Consider the following 18,039-nt stretch of genomic DNA (forward strand, 5'->3'; position numbering starts at 1 on the left):
TTAATTTCAAACTGTCCCAAATGTGGCCAGTGGTTTCCTTTCAAGCCTGTTTCTGTGTCTCCATCATTCTTTGAGCATTCCCTACTTTCTGCAGCAACTCTCACTGCCTCAGACCTGTATTCCACCATCTTTCCAAGGAGTCCTGGCTCCTTTTTTAGGGTAGTGGTATTTAGAAATAGAGATCTGAGTGCTAAGTGTGTTCATTTTTACTGGGGTGTCATTATTTCTAGGCCTTTTTAATGAACAGAGTCAGGAAATTAAGCAATGCAATGGAAGAGTGTGTGTGTGTGTGTGTGTGTGTGTGTAAATCATGAATTCATACTAATATCTCCAATTCAAATACATCACATAGTTCTTTTTATCTTTTCCCCTACTCCGTATTTGTATCTCCCAACTCCCACAGTGAGAACCCTAGTTCTCAACATCAATATAATTACTTATTTATCCTATCCTACAATATATCCAAAATAGTTTCAGATTACTACACCAATATTAGTATTGAGCTGGTGTCATTAATACTATTTCAGTTAGTTTTCTCTGCCCTTCAGGATGATAATCTTTCAACCATTCATTCCCTTAAGTAATTATTGTATTCAGAATAGCAAATTCCTTCCATCTGTGGTCCATAATTAAGAGTAACTCAGGCCGTATGTGGTACAGCCTTGCCCTTAGAGATCTAGATCTAATTCCATGGCCTACGTGGAAGACCAAAGGGAAAATATAGGAAAACGGTCAGGACACTCAGATGTTCAGAATCTTGCCAAGCATTTGATGTAAATAGGCACATATGCTCAGGTGTTCCTTGGTTATCGTCTAGTGTAATTAGGCATGTGCACCCAGGTGTCTTGAGTTATGGACTTAAGTGTAAAAGATGAGTGGCTCTGATCCTCAGAGCCTTCCACCCCTGTGATGCCCCCCAGGGGGGCCAGGGGGAGGCCACTACTGCTGCTGCTGGAGGCCGCTGCTGCTAGTGCCCCTGGGACCCTCCGCAAGGCCACCAGCACCGCTGGATCTGTAAGCTACCAGACCTGAAAGCTGCTGCCGCTGAGGAAGCTGAGGACTGAGCTTGTGTCGTGTGCCAACAGCTCCCAGAACCTTTCCCAATTACCTAGCATGCATGTGAGGGGTCTGGTGACCCAGTCTGTACAATGGGTTTGAAGGGTCTGAGCCCTAGCTCTGACAATATAAATGGAAACTTAGTATAACTAAAATAACGAAAATATTTTGGCTTTAGTTATGATTTGCCTAGCTTTACATCCTGGTGATTTTCTTCCCCAGGTCTGATTCTGCACACACTGTACCCTGAAAAGGAGACTCACAGATCTTCAAGATCCCCCCAAATAATCTGCTCTTGCAGAGATTTCATGAACCAGCAGACTTTGCTGATCACCTCCCAGGAAAGATGGTAGAGAGGATAATAGTGCAAATTCACAGCTTTCACAGGTACAGCAGGCATCGCCAAATTCACAGCTTTCATGGGTACAGCAGGCATCACCAATCTCAAAGAGCCCCCAGCCACATCCTGCTGTGGCATTTATTTTACTGGCCTTTCAGCTCAATCTGGTTTCTTGCTCTCCTTCCCACTGTTCTTTCCTCTTCTACCTTCTCTCTCCTCTCTATTAGGTTCAAAAAAGTATAATTCTTCTCCCTCTGTCAAGCAGAGCAACCTCCTTTTCTGAGGCCTTGTTCAAGGCATTCTCAAAACAAAGACAGCCTTCTTCCTAAGAGAAACTACAGTGAATAAAATTTCCTCCGCCTCATTACACATACAAGGGTTGGAATCTTTTTAAAGCTCGGTTAGTTATAAATTGCAAACAAGTAGCTGCAAAACTCTCTAAAGATGAGTCTGTCCATTTACTCAGCTAATGCCCCACAGAACCGGGTCACCAGATGGCTCAAGCTGCCCAGGATCCTATCACTCTGGGAACCTCCAGCTTCCAGAGCTACCTCCTCATGTCTTCCACTATCCTCTTACCCTCACCAGATCTCCTCCACATGGGCAGCCAACACCTCACTCTCTCTCTCCCAGGACACCAGCCAAGGGCCTTGGGAAAGAAACAGTGTTTTGTAGACATGAGCCATGTTCTGTGGACTGAGCCCAGAAGTGAGGAGAAGGTTGGCCCTCCTGGTGTCCCACAACTCACAGGGGAGGGGCACAGGTAAGAGACTTTCCTCTCGGTGCTTCTAATTTCTCACTGTGTTGGTGGAGATGACGTTGCTATACAACCTGCCTATGAGGGTGTAGTGGATTGAATTATGTCCCTCCAAACTCACTGAAGCTAGAATTGTGTCCCCAAAGTTTTATGTATTAGAAACTTGGCCCCCATTGTGACTGTTAAGAGGGTGGGAAATCCTATTATGGCAATTGAAAGGCGGAGCCTTGAAGAGATGATTGGATTGTAGGACCATGACAAAAGGGAATGGATTAAAAATGGTGGTCAGGGTGTGGTTCTGAGGGCTTTATAAAGAGATTGAATGAGAAGCTCTCTCTCTCTGCTTCTATCATCTTGCTATGTGAGACCCCTGGGTCACTGTCACCACCACCAGATGGACTTTGGACTTCCCAGTATCAGAAACTGTAAGCAATAAATATTATTTTCTTACAAATTACCCAGTTCCATGTATTTTGTTATATGCAACAGAAACAGACTAATACAGACGGTTAAGGCCACTGCATTGCTGCCTGGATGTCCCATTCATGACCCTTCCAGAGTTTTTAGGGCCTAGAAGTTCTTCTGTGGGCAGAAACTTTCTAAAACCTGGTAGGTAGCCCTGGAAACAATCCCCAACTGGGGTGCATCAGGGAGGGGAGGAGCAGCTCTTCCTGGGAAGACTATCAGAATCTCTGATGAGGGGAAGGAACATGGGAAATTTGAAAAAATTCTAAAATTGCTGTTGCCTTGGTTATTTTCTAGTCAGTAAATATTTAAGTTGCTTTGACATTTCAATTAATAGTTTTTAAAAAAAGGTATAAGATTGTTTTTATTTACAGATAGGAAAAAAAAGGATAAAAATGGTTTAGTGATGTACCAGAATGTTGAAGTCTTTCAAGACACAAGAGGTAGAGAAAGACATGGTTCAGGAAGATAGAAGTAAAATGAAATGGTCTCAGAATGGGAGGAGAGTCAACTGGGCAAAGGAAGGGTTGAGCCCCCTGGCACAGGCAGCACGCTGCCTGGTAGCTGCTCATCCAACCCCAAGGCGCCTGCCTGCCCGCAGTAATCTGAAGAGCACTGAAATACTCCCTACCTCTCAAGTCTCCCTCACCATTTCTCAAGGTGCGTCTAACTCTACCATTAGTACCTCTATCCTTTTAGTTAAACACTGGCCTCTGCTGACTCCTCCATCAAGCAAGTGGCATTTACATTGGGATTTTAGGAATGCAATTGTATCTAGTTTTGCATAGGTCTGGAACTTTCTAGAATGACACACTACCTAGGCTACATAAGTAGTTTCTCTAGTTTGGTGCTCTTCCAAATTTTTATGTGATCACAGTATTTACTCCTTAGGAGAACCCAGACAGAGCCTAGAAGTACAGCAGCCTTGCCCTTAAGAGGTGGTAGCCCAGAAGGGCAAATAAGGCTAGCCAGTAAAATGCCGGAGCCCTCTGTTCTTGCTGAGATGCAGTAGGAAGCCACATAGCAGGGTCATTCCCACATTTCACATTACTGGGTTGCTCCCTCAGGTACACTGGGGTGGTTCAGGCCCAGATGCCAAGCATCTGTGCTTCCTTCCATCATGACTTTTCTCTCCCAGAGCTGGTCAACTCCAGAGCTGAGTAAGCCAATGCTCAGCACAGAGAAGATGTGCAGTGAAGTGCTGTCCACTCAGGAACCTCACTCAGAGATTCAATGACTTGCCTCAGGGTATGTGAGAACCCAGGTCAGGAGCTCAGCCTTCTACCAGCTAAGTAATCTTGGGTGAGTTCCCTAAACTCACATTACCTGAACGGGAATCCAAACTGGCTGAGAATAAGGGTCTGGAGACAAGCATTCCTGGATTCATACCCTAGCTCCACCACTCAGCAGCACTGTGTGCACAAGACTTAACTTCTGTTTCTTCATCTGTAAAATGAAATTTATAATAGCATCCACCTCTTAGGGTTGCTTTGAGTTAATCTGATGAACTAACACATGTAAAATACTTACAAACTGCCTTGCACACAGTGTTTAACAAATATTTGCTGTTTTATATGTACATGCTTTCCTACCCACATTTGTGAAGATATCTAAAAAGCCCATAAAGACACACTTCTAAGGATGGCTAAAATAAAATTTTTAAATTTGACAATAGCAAATGTTGATGAGGATGTGGAGCAACTGGAACTCTCACACATTGCTGAAGGAAATGTAAAATATACAGCCACTTTCAACAAGAGTTTGGCAGTTTCTGATAAAGCTATGAGTTAGCAATCCCATTCCTAGTTATTTACTCAAGAGAAATGAAAGCATACATCCACACAAATAATGTTCATAGCAATTTTATTCATAATAGCCAAAAAAGGAAAAGAATCCAGGTGCTCATCAATAAGTGAATGAATAAAGAAATTCTGGAACATCCTTTCAACAAAATACTACTCAGAAACAAGAAGGGATGAACTACTGACACATGCAACAGAGCTCAATCTCAAAAGCATTATGTTAAGGAAAAGAAACCAGACACAAAATGCTGCATACTGTAGGATACCATTTATATGACATTCTGGAAACAGCAAAACAACAGAAATAGAAAATAGAAGAGCAGTTGCCAGGGGCTGAGGGTAGGGGGGAAATCTGTAGTGTTTGAACTTTTTTAATGAGTATATAATTTATGTCCTTCGTAATAATTTCATGAAAGTTTTAAATAATGGTAATCACAATGATATATACCTTAAAGGGGTGTTATGAGATCTAAATGAAATAATGTAAAAGAGCACACAACACAGTCAATGAACCCAAACAGATAGACAGACAGACACAACAGATATAGGTAGAGATATCTGTTACCTTCCTCTCACTGCCCACATCCCCTATCCTCTTCACTCCCCCATCCTCACCCTCCCTGGGTCTTCAGATGACTCACACATTCTAAAGTGACAACATACAAAGGCCAAAGGGCCTCCATAGAGAGTGACAGCCATGACTTACCTCAGTGACAAAGAGTGTGCGAGGGTCGATGATATCCAAAAAGTGCCTGAAGCGGCCGTAGAAGGATGTCTGGAGAAGCGGGTGGGAGAGGAGAGAAGATCAGCAGCTGTACACCATCCTCCAGACAAGGGGGGACCCTCCCCACAGCTCACCCTTATCATTTGGGTCCCCCAGTCCCCAGGACCCCCCATGTGGGTGATGAATGCCAACGACGCCTCACTGCTCAGGGACCTGAAGGCAGCTTTCCCAGGCCAAGAGTTCCTACAGTCAACTCAGAGAGACCATTAAGATACTCAGTAACTGTGACTTCCATTTTTCTCCTTCTGTCCCAGTACCCTGAGCTCTGCTCTGAGTCTTTGAGAAGCTCACAAGCATCACTGGGCATGCACGCTAAGGTGAAGCCTAGCCCCCAGCCCTCTCTCCCACCCTCCCTGCCTTGCTTAGGACCTCTTGAGTGACAGAGTGTCCTGCATACCCTTCACAGGGTCCCTCTCAAGGTCCAGCTCTGCCCCTAGGGGAAAGCTCCCAGAGGCAGAGCCCAAGCATAGCAGTGCCAAGCTCACAGTCCCCAGGCCCTCCTTCACCTACAGGCCTGGAGCTGCTGTGAGTCAAAGGATGAGGGACCAGCTTCTCCCAGCCTTACCCCAGAACAGGGGCCCTGGAAAAGGAGGGCTTTGTGCTAAGCAGGCCACAGGCATTAGAGCACAATGAAAGGAAACCAAGCAACGCTGCTGCTGGGCCTTCTGCCCTAGGGACAAAGCCAGTTGGGCAAAGCCAAGCTCAAGGGGAGGAGAAAGGGTGCCAAGCTCAGGGATGAAGAGGAAAGCTGCAAACGCTGGGGGTTCATGCCTCACTACACTCTGGGCACTGCCCCAAATTCCTCCCTGAAGCTCTGCAGCTCTGCAAGCACCACCCTCTGCACATGGAGGAAACAGAAACTTCCACATTCCCTTTCCTTGCTCATTAGGACACTTGATCCTGCAGTTAAATTCTGCTCCTTCCCCTTCCCAACAAAGACCCTGCAATAGGCCCCAGGCCACCTCAAAGTCCCACACACATCAGGCCCCATCTCGTCTCCATTTCTCTGCTCGCTGTAGCACCCCTACGTGGAGCAGCCTCTCCACCCCCTAAATCCACCTCATCTAGGTGCTGCCTTTTGCAGACCACATCAAGCTTCAGCACCATTCCTAAAGAAGATGATTGCTTCTCTAACCCTTATAACTTGAATGGCCCAAGCCACTTCCCCACTGAAGACTTACATACTTGATGCTCACACAGCGGTCCTGGCAAAATTTTACCTCTAAGAATTTAGACTAAGGAAATAATCAGAGATGCTCAGAGATGTGTTCAGAAGTTATATGCCAAGGACGTTCACTGCTGCATCATTTACAAAGGTAGATAGTTAAATAAATGATGGTCCATTCATATGACTGAATACTATGCGGCCATTTAAAATCATGTTTTCAGACAACATTATGACATGGAAAAGTGCTTATGATTTTGTAAAATGCATATAAGCAGTGTGATTCCAACTTAATAAAGAAGATAAACAGAGCTAGATAAATACTAAATGAAGAGCAAAGAGACCAAATAACATCCAGATCCTGGTCCACTCAAAGGAAAAGGGCTCCTTAGAGAAGTGGCTGAACCCAGACCCGGGGCAGGGAAGGTACACGGTGAAACTGGTACAGAATTTTGCACCAGAGAGGAATGAAGTGCCACCCCCAAAATGATGGCGACATGTTAAAAGGATCAATGAGGGGCAGATGGACATTATGAGCCTCTGATGTGATACCCTAAGAAGTCCACAGCTTCATTTACATAGTATTCTGGACAGGCTGAATCTAATCATGAGGAAACATCAGACAAACCCAAATTCATGAACATTCCACAAAATAACTGGCCATGTTCATCATAAATGTCAATGTCACACAAAGAACAACTGACAAACTGTTCCACATTAAAGGAAACTAAAGAGACAATCAACGCACTGTGTGATTCAGGACTGGATCCTGGACTAGAGGGGAAAATGCTTTCAAGGGCATTATCGAGACAAGTGCCAAAATTGGAATATGGACCATAGATTAATAAAAGTATTATATCCATGTTAAATTTCTTGCATATAATATCTGTTCTGTGGTTATGTAAGAGAATGTTCTTGCTTGTACGAGATGTACACCGAAGGATGAGTATTAAAGGATGAGTAAATGTAACCTACTCTTCAATGGCTGAAGAAAAACAGTGTATGTAAATACACAGGGAAGCCATAAAATCTGGAAATGTAGGTACTATAGTTTCATTTATTTACAGTTTAAAGATGTCCTTGATGATACTATTATTGCTATCTTTCCAGACTTTGTGATCACATGCAGACAAAGAAAATAATAAAGGAAATGTGATCAAATGTTAAAAACTGGTGGGGGCTGGTCAGTTGGCTCAGTTGGTTAGAGCGCAATGTTACAACACCAAGGTGAAGGGTTCAGATCCCCATGCTGGCCAGCAGCCAAAAAACACAAAAAAACATAGAACAAAAACTTGTGGATCTAGGCAAAGGGTATATGGAAGCTCTCCTTACTCTTCTTGCAACTTTTCTGTAAGAATGGAAGTGTTTCAAAATAAAAAGTTAAAAATGATATTTTTTTAAAAAGCCAGATGAAAATACATTAACATGTGACAGTGATTGCCTCTGGGTATTAAATTATGGGTAATTTAAATTTCTATATCTTTTAAAATTAGAAAAAATTAATATTACATATGTGGATGTAATATTCTATTTTTTAAAATATAATCAAATTAAAATACAAGCTGGTATTTTAAATAACATACTTGATTGTAAGCTTCTGAAGGACATGAGTTTGTTGGACATTCTTTCCTTATCCTCCAGAGTTCTTAGTCACACCTAGAAGTGGCTCCACAGATACTCCTGCCTTGGGAATGAATAAGTGGGCTGATGAACAGCCAATGACCTCCAGGCTTCCTGGGGGGGTGGAGTCCAGGCTGGGCTTTAGAAGGAGGGTGGATCAGAAAAGGATAACAGGAGGGCACCTAGTGATCCAAGGAGGGAAGAGGATCGGCAGGGGCAGAGGTAAGACTCTGGAAGGAGAATACCTGGAGAAATGCAACTTCTTGAAGATGGTCCAGCAGAAACTTCCAGCCTCTAACATGCCCTGTGGACTGGCACTGTTGTGATCCTGTCACAGCCCTGCCAGCCCACTGTGTTGCTTTTGACCATAGGCACTGGGGGAGAGTCCCAGATAAAGCATTCTGCCCCATAGACATCTACAAACTCCCACTGAGCTAAACTCAGAGAACACCACAATGAACAAGCCCTCAAGGAGCTTAAATCCCATAAAGATAAACAATTACAAACAAGTAAACAAATAACTACAAAACACTGTGATCAGTGCTTAAATGGGGCATCATGAAGTGCATTGAGGACACAGATCTCTTCCTATCTCTTTCTAGAGTGAGTCCAGGAGGCATCCCAGAGGAACTGGGACAGGGAGGTGGATGAGTTTACCAAGCAAAGAAGGGTACAGGCAAGAGTATGATGGCACAGAGGCTGGGATCAGAAACTGCACCAGATTCCTGGGGTCTCTCCATTCATTCACTATTCAACTAGCTCTTAAGAACCTTAAGTGTGCCCAGCTCTGTGCTAGGTCAAGGGGGCTCCCTCTGAGGCTGACTGACTGTGGGGGAAAAGAGGATGAATAAAGAGTTACAGATGATGCTTAGATTTCTAGGTAGACAGGAATGCCAATCAACCAGGATAAGGAAAGTGAGAAGCACACTGATTCGGTGGAGAAGATGATAAAAAATCCTATATTGGTCACATAAGTCTGAGATGCTTAAAGGGCCTTCCAGATGTAAATTTTCAATAAACACTTGGAAATATAGCCCTGAGATTTAAGAAAGGGGTTCTGAGTTGGAAATGCTAAGCACAGATGATAGTGTCCTAGCCCAATCAGCCTAAGACCTCCAGGGACAAACCTATAGTCTGAAAAAGTCAGGTTGGTTCACTGCACACAGTGGAAGAACTGTCTCACCAAACAAAAAAAACATTGAGTTAATATAGAATTTTGAGTAAAGGTGGAGTAAAATTTAAATGAAGCAGTGACTCAATAGGCTCAAAGTAAAGCAAGGCTATGTAGAAAGAGGTCAACATAGGTCTGAACTGACAAGCGCACACAGGGTCTTGTTTCCTTGGAAACTATAAAGTTAAGATTAATGTGGCATGTTGGGACCAGAAATCTCTTATTTAAAGCTAAGCACTTGGGTTGATTCTCTGAGGCAAAGTGGCTTGGATCTGCCAATCAAGAGGTGGATGTTTCATTCCTATTATATGACTTCAAACAGCAAAATTTCTGGCAGTCTATGATCTTAGAGAATGAGATTTCACAAGAATGAAAGAGTGGTTACTCAAAGAAAGGGCTGTTCTGATAGTTTATAGCTGTAGCGGGTCCTTGCGAGAAACATCGTTTCTTTGCAGCTGGCTTTATCTGTGCCTGTCCTCCGGTCTGATGAATGGCCAGGAAGGTTTTCACTTTCTAGGTCTGAGTTTTTATTTTCTCAAAAGTTTGAAATGTATGGCCTCCTTTCACCCCAAAAAACTCAGCCCCCGTCTTTACCTAATCACAGAATCTGTGGATTATTTCTCCTTCTCTTTTTCTTTACTGTAAGAATGAGTCAGCCAAGTGATTCCTCCCCTTTCTCTTCACAGGAAAGGTGAGTCAGCTAATTCTCAGCAAGGGCCCTGGGCTGCAGCACCAGGCTGCCTTCCCACCAATCTAGCTCACCCTCTCCCCACCTGCAGACCCCCTGGGGAAGAGCAGGCCTTGGGAGCTGCAGCTGATGGCAAGGCCTGAGAAGAAACTGACAGCCCCCTAAATTACTGCTCTAAGGGATTAGGAATAAAATACTCACTGAACCTATAGCCCAAAAGCAGAAAGACTGGACCAGCCCAGTAGTCCTCACCAAGCTGCACACTGAATCACCTGCTGTAATAGTCCGTTTCTGTTGCTTATAACAAAATACATGGAACTGGGTAATTTATAAAGAAAACAAAATTTTTTGCTTACAGTTTCAGAGGCTGGGAAGTCAAAATCCAGGAACACAACTGGTGAGAGCTTCCTCTGGTGGTGATTTCAGTGACACAAAGTATCACATGGCAGAAAATGACAGAGCAGAGACAGCAACAGACTCTTCCTTTTAAAGCGCTCAAAACCACACCCCTGACCCCTATTATTAATCCATTCTCTAGGGCATGGTCCTACGATATAATCCTCTTCAAGGCCCCACCTTTCAATTACTGTGATAGGATTTCTCACTCTCAACAGTTACAGTGGGGATTAAGCCTCAGTGAGGTTGGAGGGGCATCCAATCTACAGCATTCTGCCCTGACCCCCCAAAACTCATGTCCTTTTCACACACAAATACATTCATTTCATCCCCAAAGTCTTAACTTGTTTCAACTCAAAGGTCCAAAGTTCAAAGTTCCATCCATGAAATCAAACATGTTATTTACTTCCAAGATACGATGGTGGGACAAGCATAGGGTACATATTCCCATTCAAAAAAGGAGAAAGAGGCCAAAAGAAAGGGGTAACAGGTCCTAAACAAGTCCATAACTCAGCAGGGCAGGCATTAAATCTCAAAGCTGGTGAATCATGTACCTTGACTCTGTGTTCGACATCCTGTGCACACTGGTGCAGGGGTTAGGTCCCCAAGTCCTCAGGAAGCTCTGCTTTGGTGGCTTTCCTGGTCTCAGATGATGCTTTAGCTCTTGCAGGCTGGCGTTCCACTCTGGTACCTCCATAATTCTGGAGTCTCCATGGCAGTCCCGCTCTCATGGCTCCACTAGGCATGGTGCTGATGGGCTTTCTCTACTGCAACTCTGAGCCCACATTTCTGCTCAGCATTGCTCTAGTGAAGGTTCTATGCAGTGACTCTGCCCCTGCAACAGATCTCTTCCTGGGCCCCAACTTTTCCATATACCCTTTGAAATCAGGGTGGAAGCTCCCAAGCTTTCACAGCTCTAGCATTCTGAGAGCCTGCAGACCTAACACCATGTGGATGCCACCACAACTTCTGGCTTGTATCTTTTAAAGCTGTGGGTCCAGCCATGCCTGGGGCCAATTTAGCCAAGGCTGGAGCAGCAGGGATGCAGGAAGCAGCATCCTTAGGTGGCCCTGAGCAGCAAGCCTGTGGAGGGTGCCTCAGGCCTGTTCCCCAAGACCATTTTTTCTCCCTAGGCCTTAGGGCCTGAAAGGGAAGGGTTGGCCCCAGAGGCTTCTGCAATGCCTTCAGGGCCTTTTCCCCCTTCTCTTGATAATCCCTTCCTTTTGTACTAATCTTAGCATCATTGCATTTTTCTCCTGAAAATGCTCTCTGCTTCTCTACCACATGGCCAGGCTGAAAAATTTCTAACACTCTGCTTCCCTCTTAAATTCTGGCTTTATGTCATGCCTTTGCCACCATAACTCAGTGTAGATTGTTACAAGTAGCAATGCAGCTTCCTGAATGCTTTGCTGCTTAGAACTTTCTTCCACCAAATACCCTGGGGGTCAGCACCTTGAAGTTCCACATTCCATAGAATTTTGGGACATGAATAGAATGTAGCCAAGTTCCTTGCCCGTTCATAGCAAGGGTGATCTTTGCCCCAGTTTCCAATAAGTCCCTTCTCATTTACATCTGAAACCACTTTAGAATGGTCTTTACAGTCCATATTTCTATCAGCATTCTGGTTGCCACCATTTAACCAGTCTCTAAAACATTCCAAACTTTCCCTGGTTTTCTTGTCTTCTAAACTTTCACCAGCATCTAGGCTTTTTCTGGCCTATTCCTCCAAATTCCTCCACCTCTCAACACCCAGTTTCAAAGCCGTTTCTGCATTTTCAAGTATTTGTTAAAACCAACACCATACTTCTCTGTTACCAATTTTCAAAACTATAGATCAGATGTGCCCCCAACCTCATTGAGGTGTAATCTGCACTGTAACTGTTGAGGGTAGGAAATCCTATTATGGTAATTGAAAAATGGGGCCTTGAAGAAGTGATTAGATTGTAGGACCATGCCCTAGTGAATGGATTAATAATGTTGGGCAGGTGCTTGGTTCTGGGGGCTTTAAAAGGGGAACATGAAGAGTATGTTGCTCTCCCTGCTCTGCCATTTTCTGCTATGTGAGATCCCTGGGTCACTGTCACCACCACCAAGGCCCTCACTAGCTGTGTTCCCTGGACTTTGGATTTCCCAGCCTCTGAAACTGTAAGCAGTAAATTGTGTTTTCTTTATAAATCACCCACTTCCATGCATTGTGTTATATGCAACAGAAACAGACTAAAACAGTGGTTATGTTCAAACTAATCAAAAAACCCCACTGATGTGACGGGAAGAAGGCACTTCACCTTTCAGATATTTTTCTCCAAACCCATCACCCAGTCCATCCATGAGAAAGACGTTAGGCAAACCCAAACTAAAGGACATTCTACAAAATATCCTACCAGTACCTCCCAAAATTGTCAAGGTCATCAAAAGCAAGGAAAGTCTGAGAAATTGTCACAGCCCAGAGGAGACTAAGAAGACATGATAATTAAATGTAATGCATTCCTTGATGGGATTCTGGAATAGAAAGGGGAAATTAATGTAAAAAATAGTGAAATCCAGTTAAGTCGGGAGTGTAGCCAATAGTAAGGTACCAATGTTGTTTTTTTAGTTTTGACAAATGTACGATGTTAATGTGAGATAATAATATTAGGGGACACTGGGTGAGAGTTATGTAGAAATTCTCTGTTGTCTGTTTAACTTCTATAAATCTAAAGTTATATGCCAGAACAAAATTTGTTTAAAAAAAAAACTAAACAGATATGATGTAGTTAGAGGGGGAGGGAAGAGAGGGAAGGGAAAAGAGGAACAGGTAAAGGGACACGAAAATCAACTACAATGTATATTGAGAAGTTAAAAACAAACAAACAAAAAAAAGCAATTAACCAAAACAGTCCTTATTTTTTAGATACCTACAAGTAGGTAAAATGAAATGATGGGATGTTTGGGCACTGCTTCAAAATAATTCATTGGTTGGGGGTGGGGGGGTATAGAGATGAAACAAGCCTGGCCTGAAGTTGGTAACTGTTGAAGCTGAGTGATGGGGGTGTAAGGGTTCGGATGACTGTCTCCACTTTTGTATGTTTGAAAATCTCCAAAATAAAAAAATTGACAATATACAAACTCGGACTCTGAAGCTAGACTTCCTAGCAAGTTAACCTGTTTGTGTGCTGTCGTTCTCTCACCTACAAACTGGAGATCACTGTACCTACCTCGTATGGTTGTTGTGAAAAATTAAGTCAATATGCAAAAAGTCTGGAACAAGGCTTAGCTGTTGTCATCATCTTATGGGGAGAAAAATGGTCACAGACCAAAGCCCATCACCCTTTCTACACCCTCTGACCCTGCTCAGTGTTCTTCCTCCCCCTGCCCTCTTGCATGGGGAGAACCTTTAGGGAGGAAAAGAAGAGGAGTCCAGGGGTGACTACAGGGAGTAAGGAAAGACACTGGTGCCTAGTCCTGCAGAAAGTGGGAGATTAGTTGGGGGACAAGAGTGGTGCCTCAGGTGTGGGGCTCTGGGAATGCCCCCTGGATTATGAACCACCCCAAAGCAGGCTTCTGTCAGGCCAGCACAGGACGCTATGAGCATTCACTGGACACCTATTGCATGCCAAACACTGAAGACAGGACCCAGATAGAGATATGGGCTGGGCCCTGAAAGAGCCTGTGGACCAATACATACATCGCAGACCTCTGTGCCTTTAGAATCACCTCCTTAGAGACCACCCACTCTGGGGTGTCTTGGGGCTGAAGAATCTTACGCTGTCAAACACAATCTCATTTGGTTGCAATTTTACAAGATCCCTAAGGGACAAGTGGAAGAAAAGTTGGCCCACCTCTCCAATCACAACTTTGTAAGTCAATTTAAGTCCACAAAGACCTACTGAAGTGTGTGCAGCATATTCATTTATTCAACAAATCCTTATTAAGCACCTCTTAAGTGCCAGGTACTGTGCTGAGCCCTGGAAAGCCAACAGGGAGTGAAGGCAGGCACAGTTCCTGCTTCCATGGAGCCTATAGTCAAAAGGGGGAGACAGATGGCAATAAAATAATTACTTCAAATCAATGTATACACTGATATGGGTGCTTTGCAGTAGGGAAGCACAGTCACAAACTCAACCCAGAGGTGGGAGGAGGCTTCCCCAAGGAAGTGATGCTTCATGGACACATCAGGGATGGAGAAGAGTGGTGACAAGAGTTGGGGGCATAGGAAAAGGTGATGTTCCAGGCAGATGGGGTAGAGGTGGGAGGGAAGACAGTAGGTTCACAGGCTGAAGAGCAGCAAGTATGGCAGGAAGGAGGGTGAGATGGATGACTGAGTGGTGCAATTCAAGGAAAAAGTCAGCAAAGGTGGGCCATGCAGATCTTTGGGGCCTCTCCAGAAATGAGGTCTTTACCTCAGAAGTAGGGGAAGCCACTGGAGGATATTTAATTGTGTAGGGGGGTGGGGAGTCACTGGATCAGACCTGCATTGGACTGGAAGAGGGCCCTTGTGGAAGCAGGGAGACCTGTCTGGAGGCTTCTTCTGCAGTGGCCCATGAAACAGACGATAGGGGCTTGGTCTAGGATTCTGGCAGAGGAGATGGATGGATATGAGAGCTGTTTAAGAGGTGAGATTACTGGCAGCCTGGTTGTACTTAGAGGGTGAGGGAGAGAAACAGAAATATATAGGTGACTCCCAGATATCTGACTCCAGCAATTGCGTGGCAAATTAGGCTGCCTGCAGAGGCAGGGAGTGGTGTGGGAGGAGCAGCTCTGGATTAAAGTTCGTTAACATGGATGAATCACATTTACTGTGCTTTATACAGGTCACTATGCTGGAGGAAGGGAGCCTCAACAGCAAATACAACACACACCTTTACTGCCTTCAAGAGTAGTGCCAAAAAGGTACCAGCAATGGCTGCAGGAATGGAGTAGCCTCAAATGCACATATATGGCTCCTGCAGTGATCACAGAGAAGGGCTCAGTTGTTTTTTCTTTTTTTTTTTTTCTTTTTTTAGTGGCTGGCCAATACAAGGATTGAAGCCTGGACCTTGGTGTTATCAAAAGGGCTCAGTTATCAAAGCCACTAGGAGGTACTCAATAAATGTCTGTTGGGTGACTGAATGTCCCAAGTGCCACACACACAAAACAGGCACCAGGAAAAACAAAAAACCACAAATCTTTACTCAGCACATTAGCCTAACTCGGTGTCAGGGTAAAACTGAGACATCAGTCCCTTCTCTCAAAAGGCCTATACAGGGTTTGAGGAGAACGACCTACCACGCAGCACACAGTTAGGAGACCACGGGGCAGACTGTATGGAAAGGTTGAGCTACAAGGATCCCATTTGGGGTGGCCAAAGAGCCATGCAGGAGGGAGTCAGCAACCTGATCAGAGAGGTAATGGCACTAGAGAAGACAGCAGGTGTTTTCCAGAGGACGCAGGCCTGACTGCCTTGAAGGATGAGCAGAGTGTGAGTGAGTGAGTGAGTGAGTGAGTGAGTGAGTGAGTGAGCGAGTGAGTGTGTGTGCGCGCGCCGCGCGCGGAGGGGGGATGGAGGATGAGGGTCGGGGGTAGGAGGCCAGGTACTGAGGGGTCACTCAAGTCCAGGCAGGAGCATCCCTGATAGTCTTGCCCTAGGTAGTATCCTACACTGGCAGGTAGATGCCAGTCTCGCCTCTGATACCTACATACCGAGATGGTCTATTTTTAAAAGGAATTAAAGTCCTGTTTAAAAACATTGGGGACATTCTCTCGGAAGTCTCTGGAACTCAGCTCCTTAATTATCAGCGAAGCTCAGAGCACCCCTTGCTGGAACCCAGTCCCCATTCCACCACCACGCCAGGAAAAAAAAAAAAAAAAAAAAAGCCACTGCACCGACCTTTGTACAAATTCTTTTCTTCCTGAAAAGTTCTTTCTGGCCGCCTCCGCTGTCACCCCCATCCCTCATCCCCCCACCCCCGGCACGCCCCGGTTCACTTTGGCCGGGAGTCTAGAGTCTCGTTGACTTTGTGCTAATAAAGTCCTTTTCTCCAGCGCTGGAGGCAGAGGGGGCCCGAAGGTCCGCGGCGTGGGAACAGCCCCTTCCAGACTCCCGGCCCCCAGGCCTGGCAAGACCCCGTCTAGGCTGCGCGTTCTATTCCCGTCTCCGTGGCCAAGGGCCGAGTTAGCGATGCCCAGGCGGGGGTCCCGGAGGAAAAGGACCACCGTCACCGTGCCCCGAAGAGCCCGTGCAGGTCTGGACAGAGCCGAGCGCTCGTTGGCTCCGGGACCCGGGTGCGGTAGACCCTCGCGTAGGGCGCAGCGAGGGAGGAGCTGGGCGGGCTCTCGGGGCCGCAACCTTCCGAGGGGCGGCGGCCCCCGGGGATGACACAGCATTTCCTCCGCACCCCGGCTCTCCCCGCACGTCCTAGCTCCATCTCCGCAGGGCACCTGCCGGCCGACTCGCTGCGTCAGCGAATCCTCAGCCGGGGGTCCGGGGTCGCCCTTCAGCCGCACCCCTCGGCACGTGGCCCTACCCCGCCGCGCAACGCGGAACCCGCTTCGGATCTAGGGCTGGGAACGTGACCGCGGAACGTGGACGCTCCGGCGGCTCCGCCAGCAGCTCGGAAGAAATGCCAGTCCCCACCCGGGGAAAAAGTTAGAAGACATCCGGGCGCACCAACTTCTCATCCACGGCCTGGCTCGAACTTTGCGTCCGGAGCGGCGGCTGCACAGCCCAGAGCGACTCCACAAGAGCCGATCGGACCGGGAGCCCGGGAGCCCCGGCCTCGGCCGGCGGTGACCAATCACAGAACGTCTAGGGAGGGAAAGGCTGGAGGGCGCGGGCAGATGGGGAGTGATGGCGCCAACGGCCAATAGAGAGCCAAGGAGGGAGTCCTCGCCCGCCCCACTGACCAATGGGAAAGAGGCGACTGTGGCCGAGGTCTCCGAGGCACTAGCTGCAGGGTGCGGTGGCCGCGGGTCGGAGACCTGGGGCTGAAGGGGACTTTGGAGAGGAGTTTGCTTGCCCTCCCTGTGCTACCCGCTGGCCCACAGGCCACAGCAATGTCCTCACCTGCTGGAAGCGGGGTTTGCCCAGCTGGAAAGGAGGTGCATCGGTCGAGGCATTCGCGGTACTAGCCGCCGCCGCTGATGCTGTAGTCGCTGTATCCGCCATGGCCACTGACGCCCGCAATCTCCGGCCCTTTTAAAATGTCCCTCCTCGGCCCCCGCCACAGCTGTCTCTCCCGATTGGCCATAAGCAACCGCAGCGAGCAGGAAGCGCAAGGGCTTGTGGGGAGTGTAGTTTTTCTCGCCACGGAGCTTGACAACCCCAGACTGCGGAGAGTTGCACCCGCACACACCCGGTCTCGGTCTCGCCACCAATGTTGCAGAGGTCGACAGTCCGAGAAGGATGTACACGCACAACTCTGAGGTCGCAACAGGAGGCCACAGGGCGACCCGTCACTGCTTACCTGCCCCCAGAAGTTTGAGTTGCTGCCGTAGGCATCGCTCCTACGGCGGCAGCCCAGGAGAAGAGCCCTTCTCAAGCGGGCCCGACCCGAGACCAGATGGGCAACGACTCCAGGCGGAGTAGGGTTAATCTAGGCTTTCTGCAAGGAATTGCACTGCGGCACCTTCACGCAGTTTCTTCTATCGCCACCTTATTTCCTCGCCCTGTGCTCTCCAGCCTCCCTGAGATTCAGTGCCTGGAGCTTGCTAGGCACTGGCCGCCCCCGGCCCTTGAACATTCTGTAACCAGAAGACTTTATCTTCGCCTGATGCTGGCTCTTTCTGGCCTCAACCTAAACACTGCATTTCCCGATCTGTCACCCTACTTCCACAAAAC

At 46.7% G+C, this 18,039-nt stretch overlaps 1 protein-coding gene across 5 annotated transcripts in view; it reads right to left on the bottom strand.

Moving 5' to 3' along the window:
* SFXN5 (sideroflexin 5) overlaps nucleotides 1-17,383 on the bottom strand; it is a 117,392-nt gene extending 100,009 nt beyond the window's left edge. For all 5 annotated transcript variants that reach the window (XR_010021674.1, XM_063078513.1, XM_063078515.1 and 2 more), the window contains exons 1-2: nucleotides 17,266-17,383; nucleotides 5,127-5,195 (exon numbers count right to left, since the gene is read on the bottom strand). Coding sequence is in view for 4 of the 5 variants with exons in the window: in XM_063078513.1 (XP_062934583.1) it covers nucleotides 5,127-5,195; nucleotides 17,266-17,367 (171 nt within the window). In the remaining variant the exon portion in view is untranslated. The remainder of the gene's footprint in view (nucleotides 1-5,126; nucleotides 5,196-17,265) is intronic.
* Between the last annotated feature and the right edge of the window lie 656 nt (nucleotides 17,384-18,039).

The sequence above is a fragment of the Cynocephalus volans genome, chromosome 14 (genome assembly GCF_027409185.1).
Source record: "Cynocephalus volans isolate mCynVol1 chromosome 14, mCynVol1.pri, whole genome shotgun sequence".
NCBI classification, from domain to species: Eukaryota; Metazoa; Chordata; class Mammalia; order Dermoptera; family Cynocephalidae; genus Cynocephalus; species Cynocephalus volans.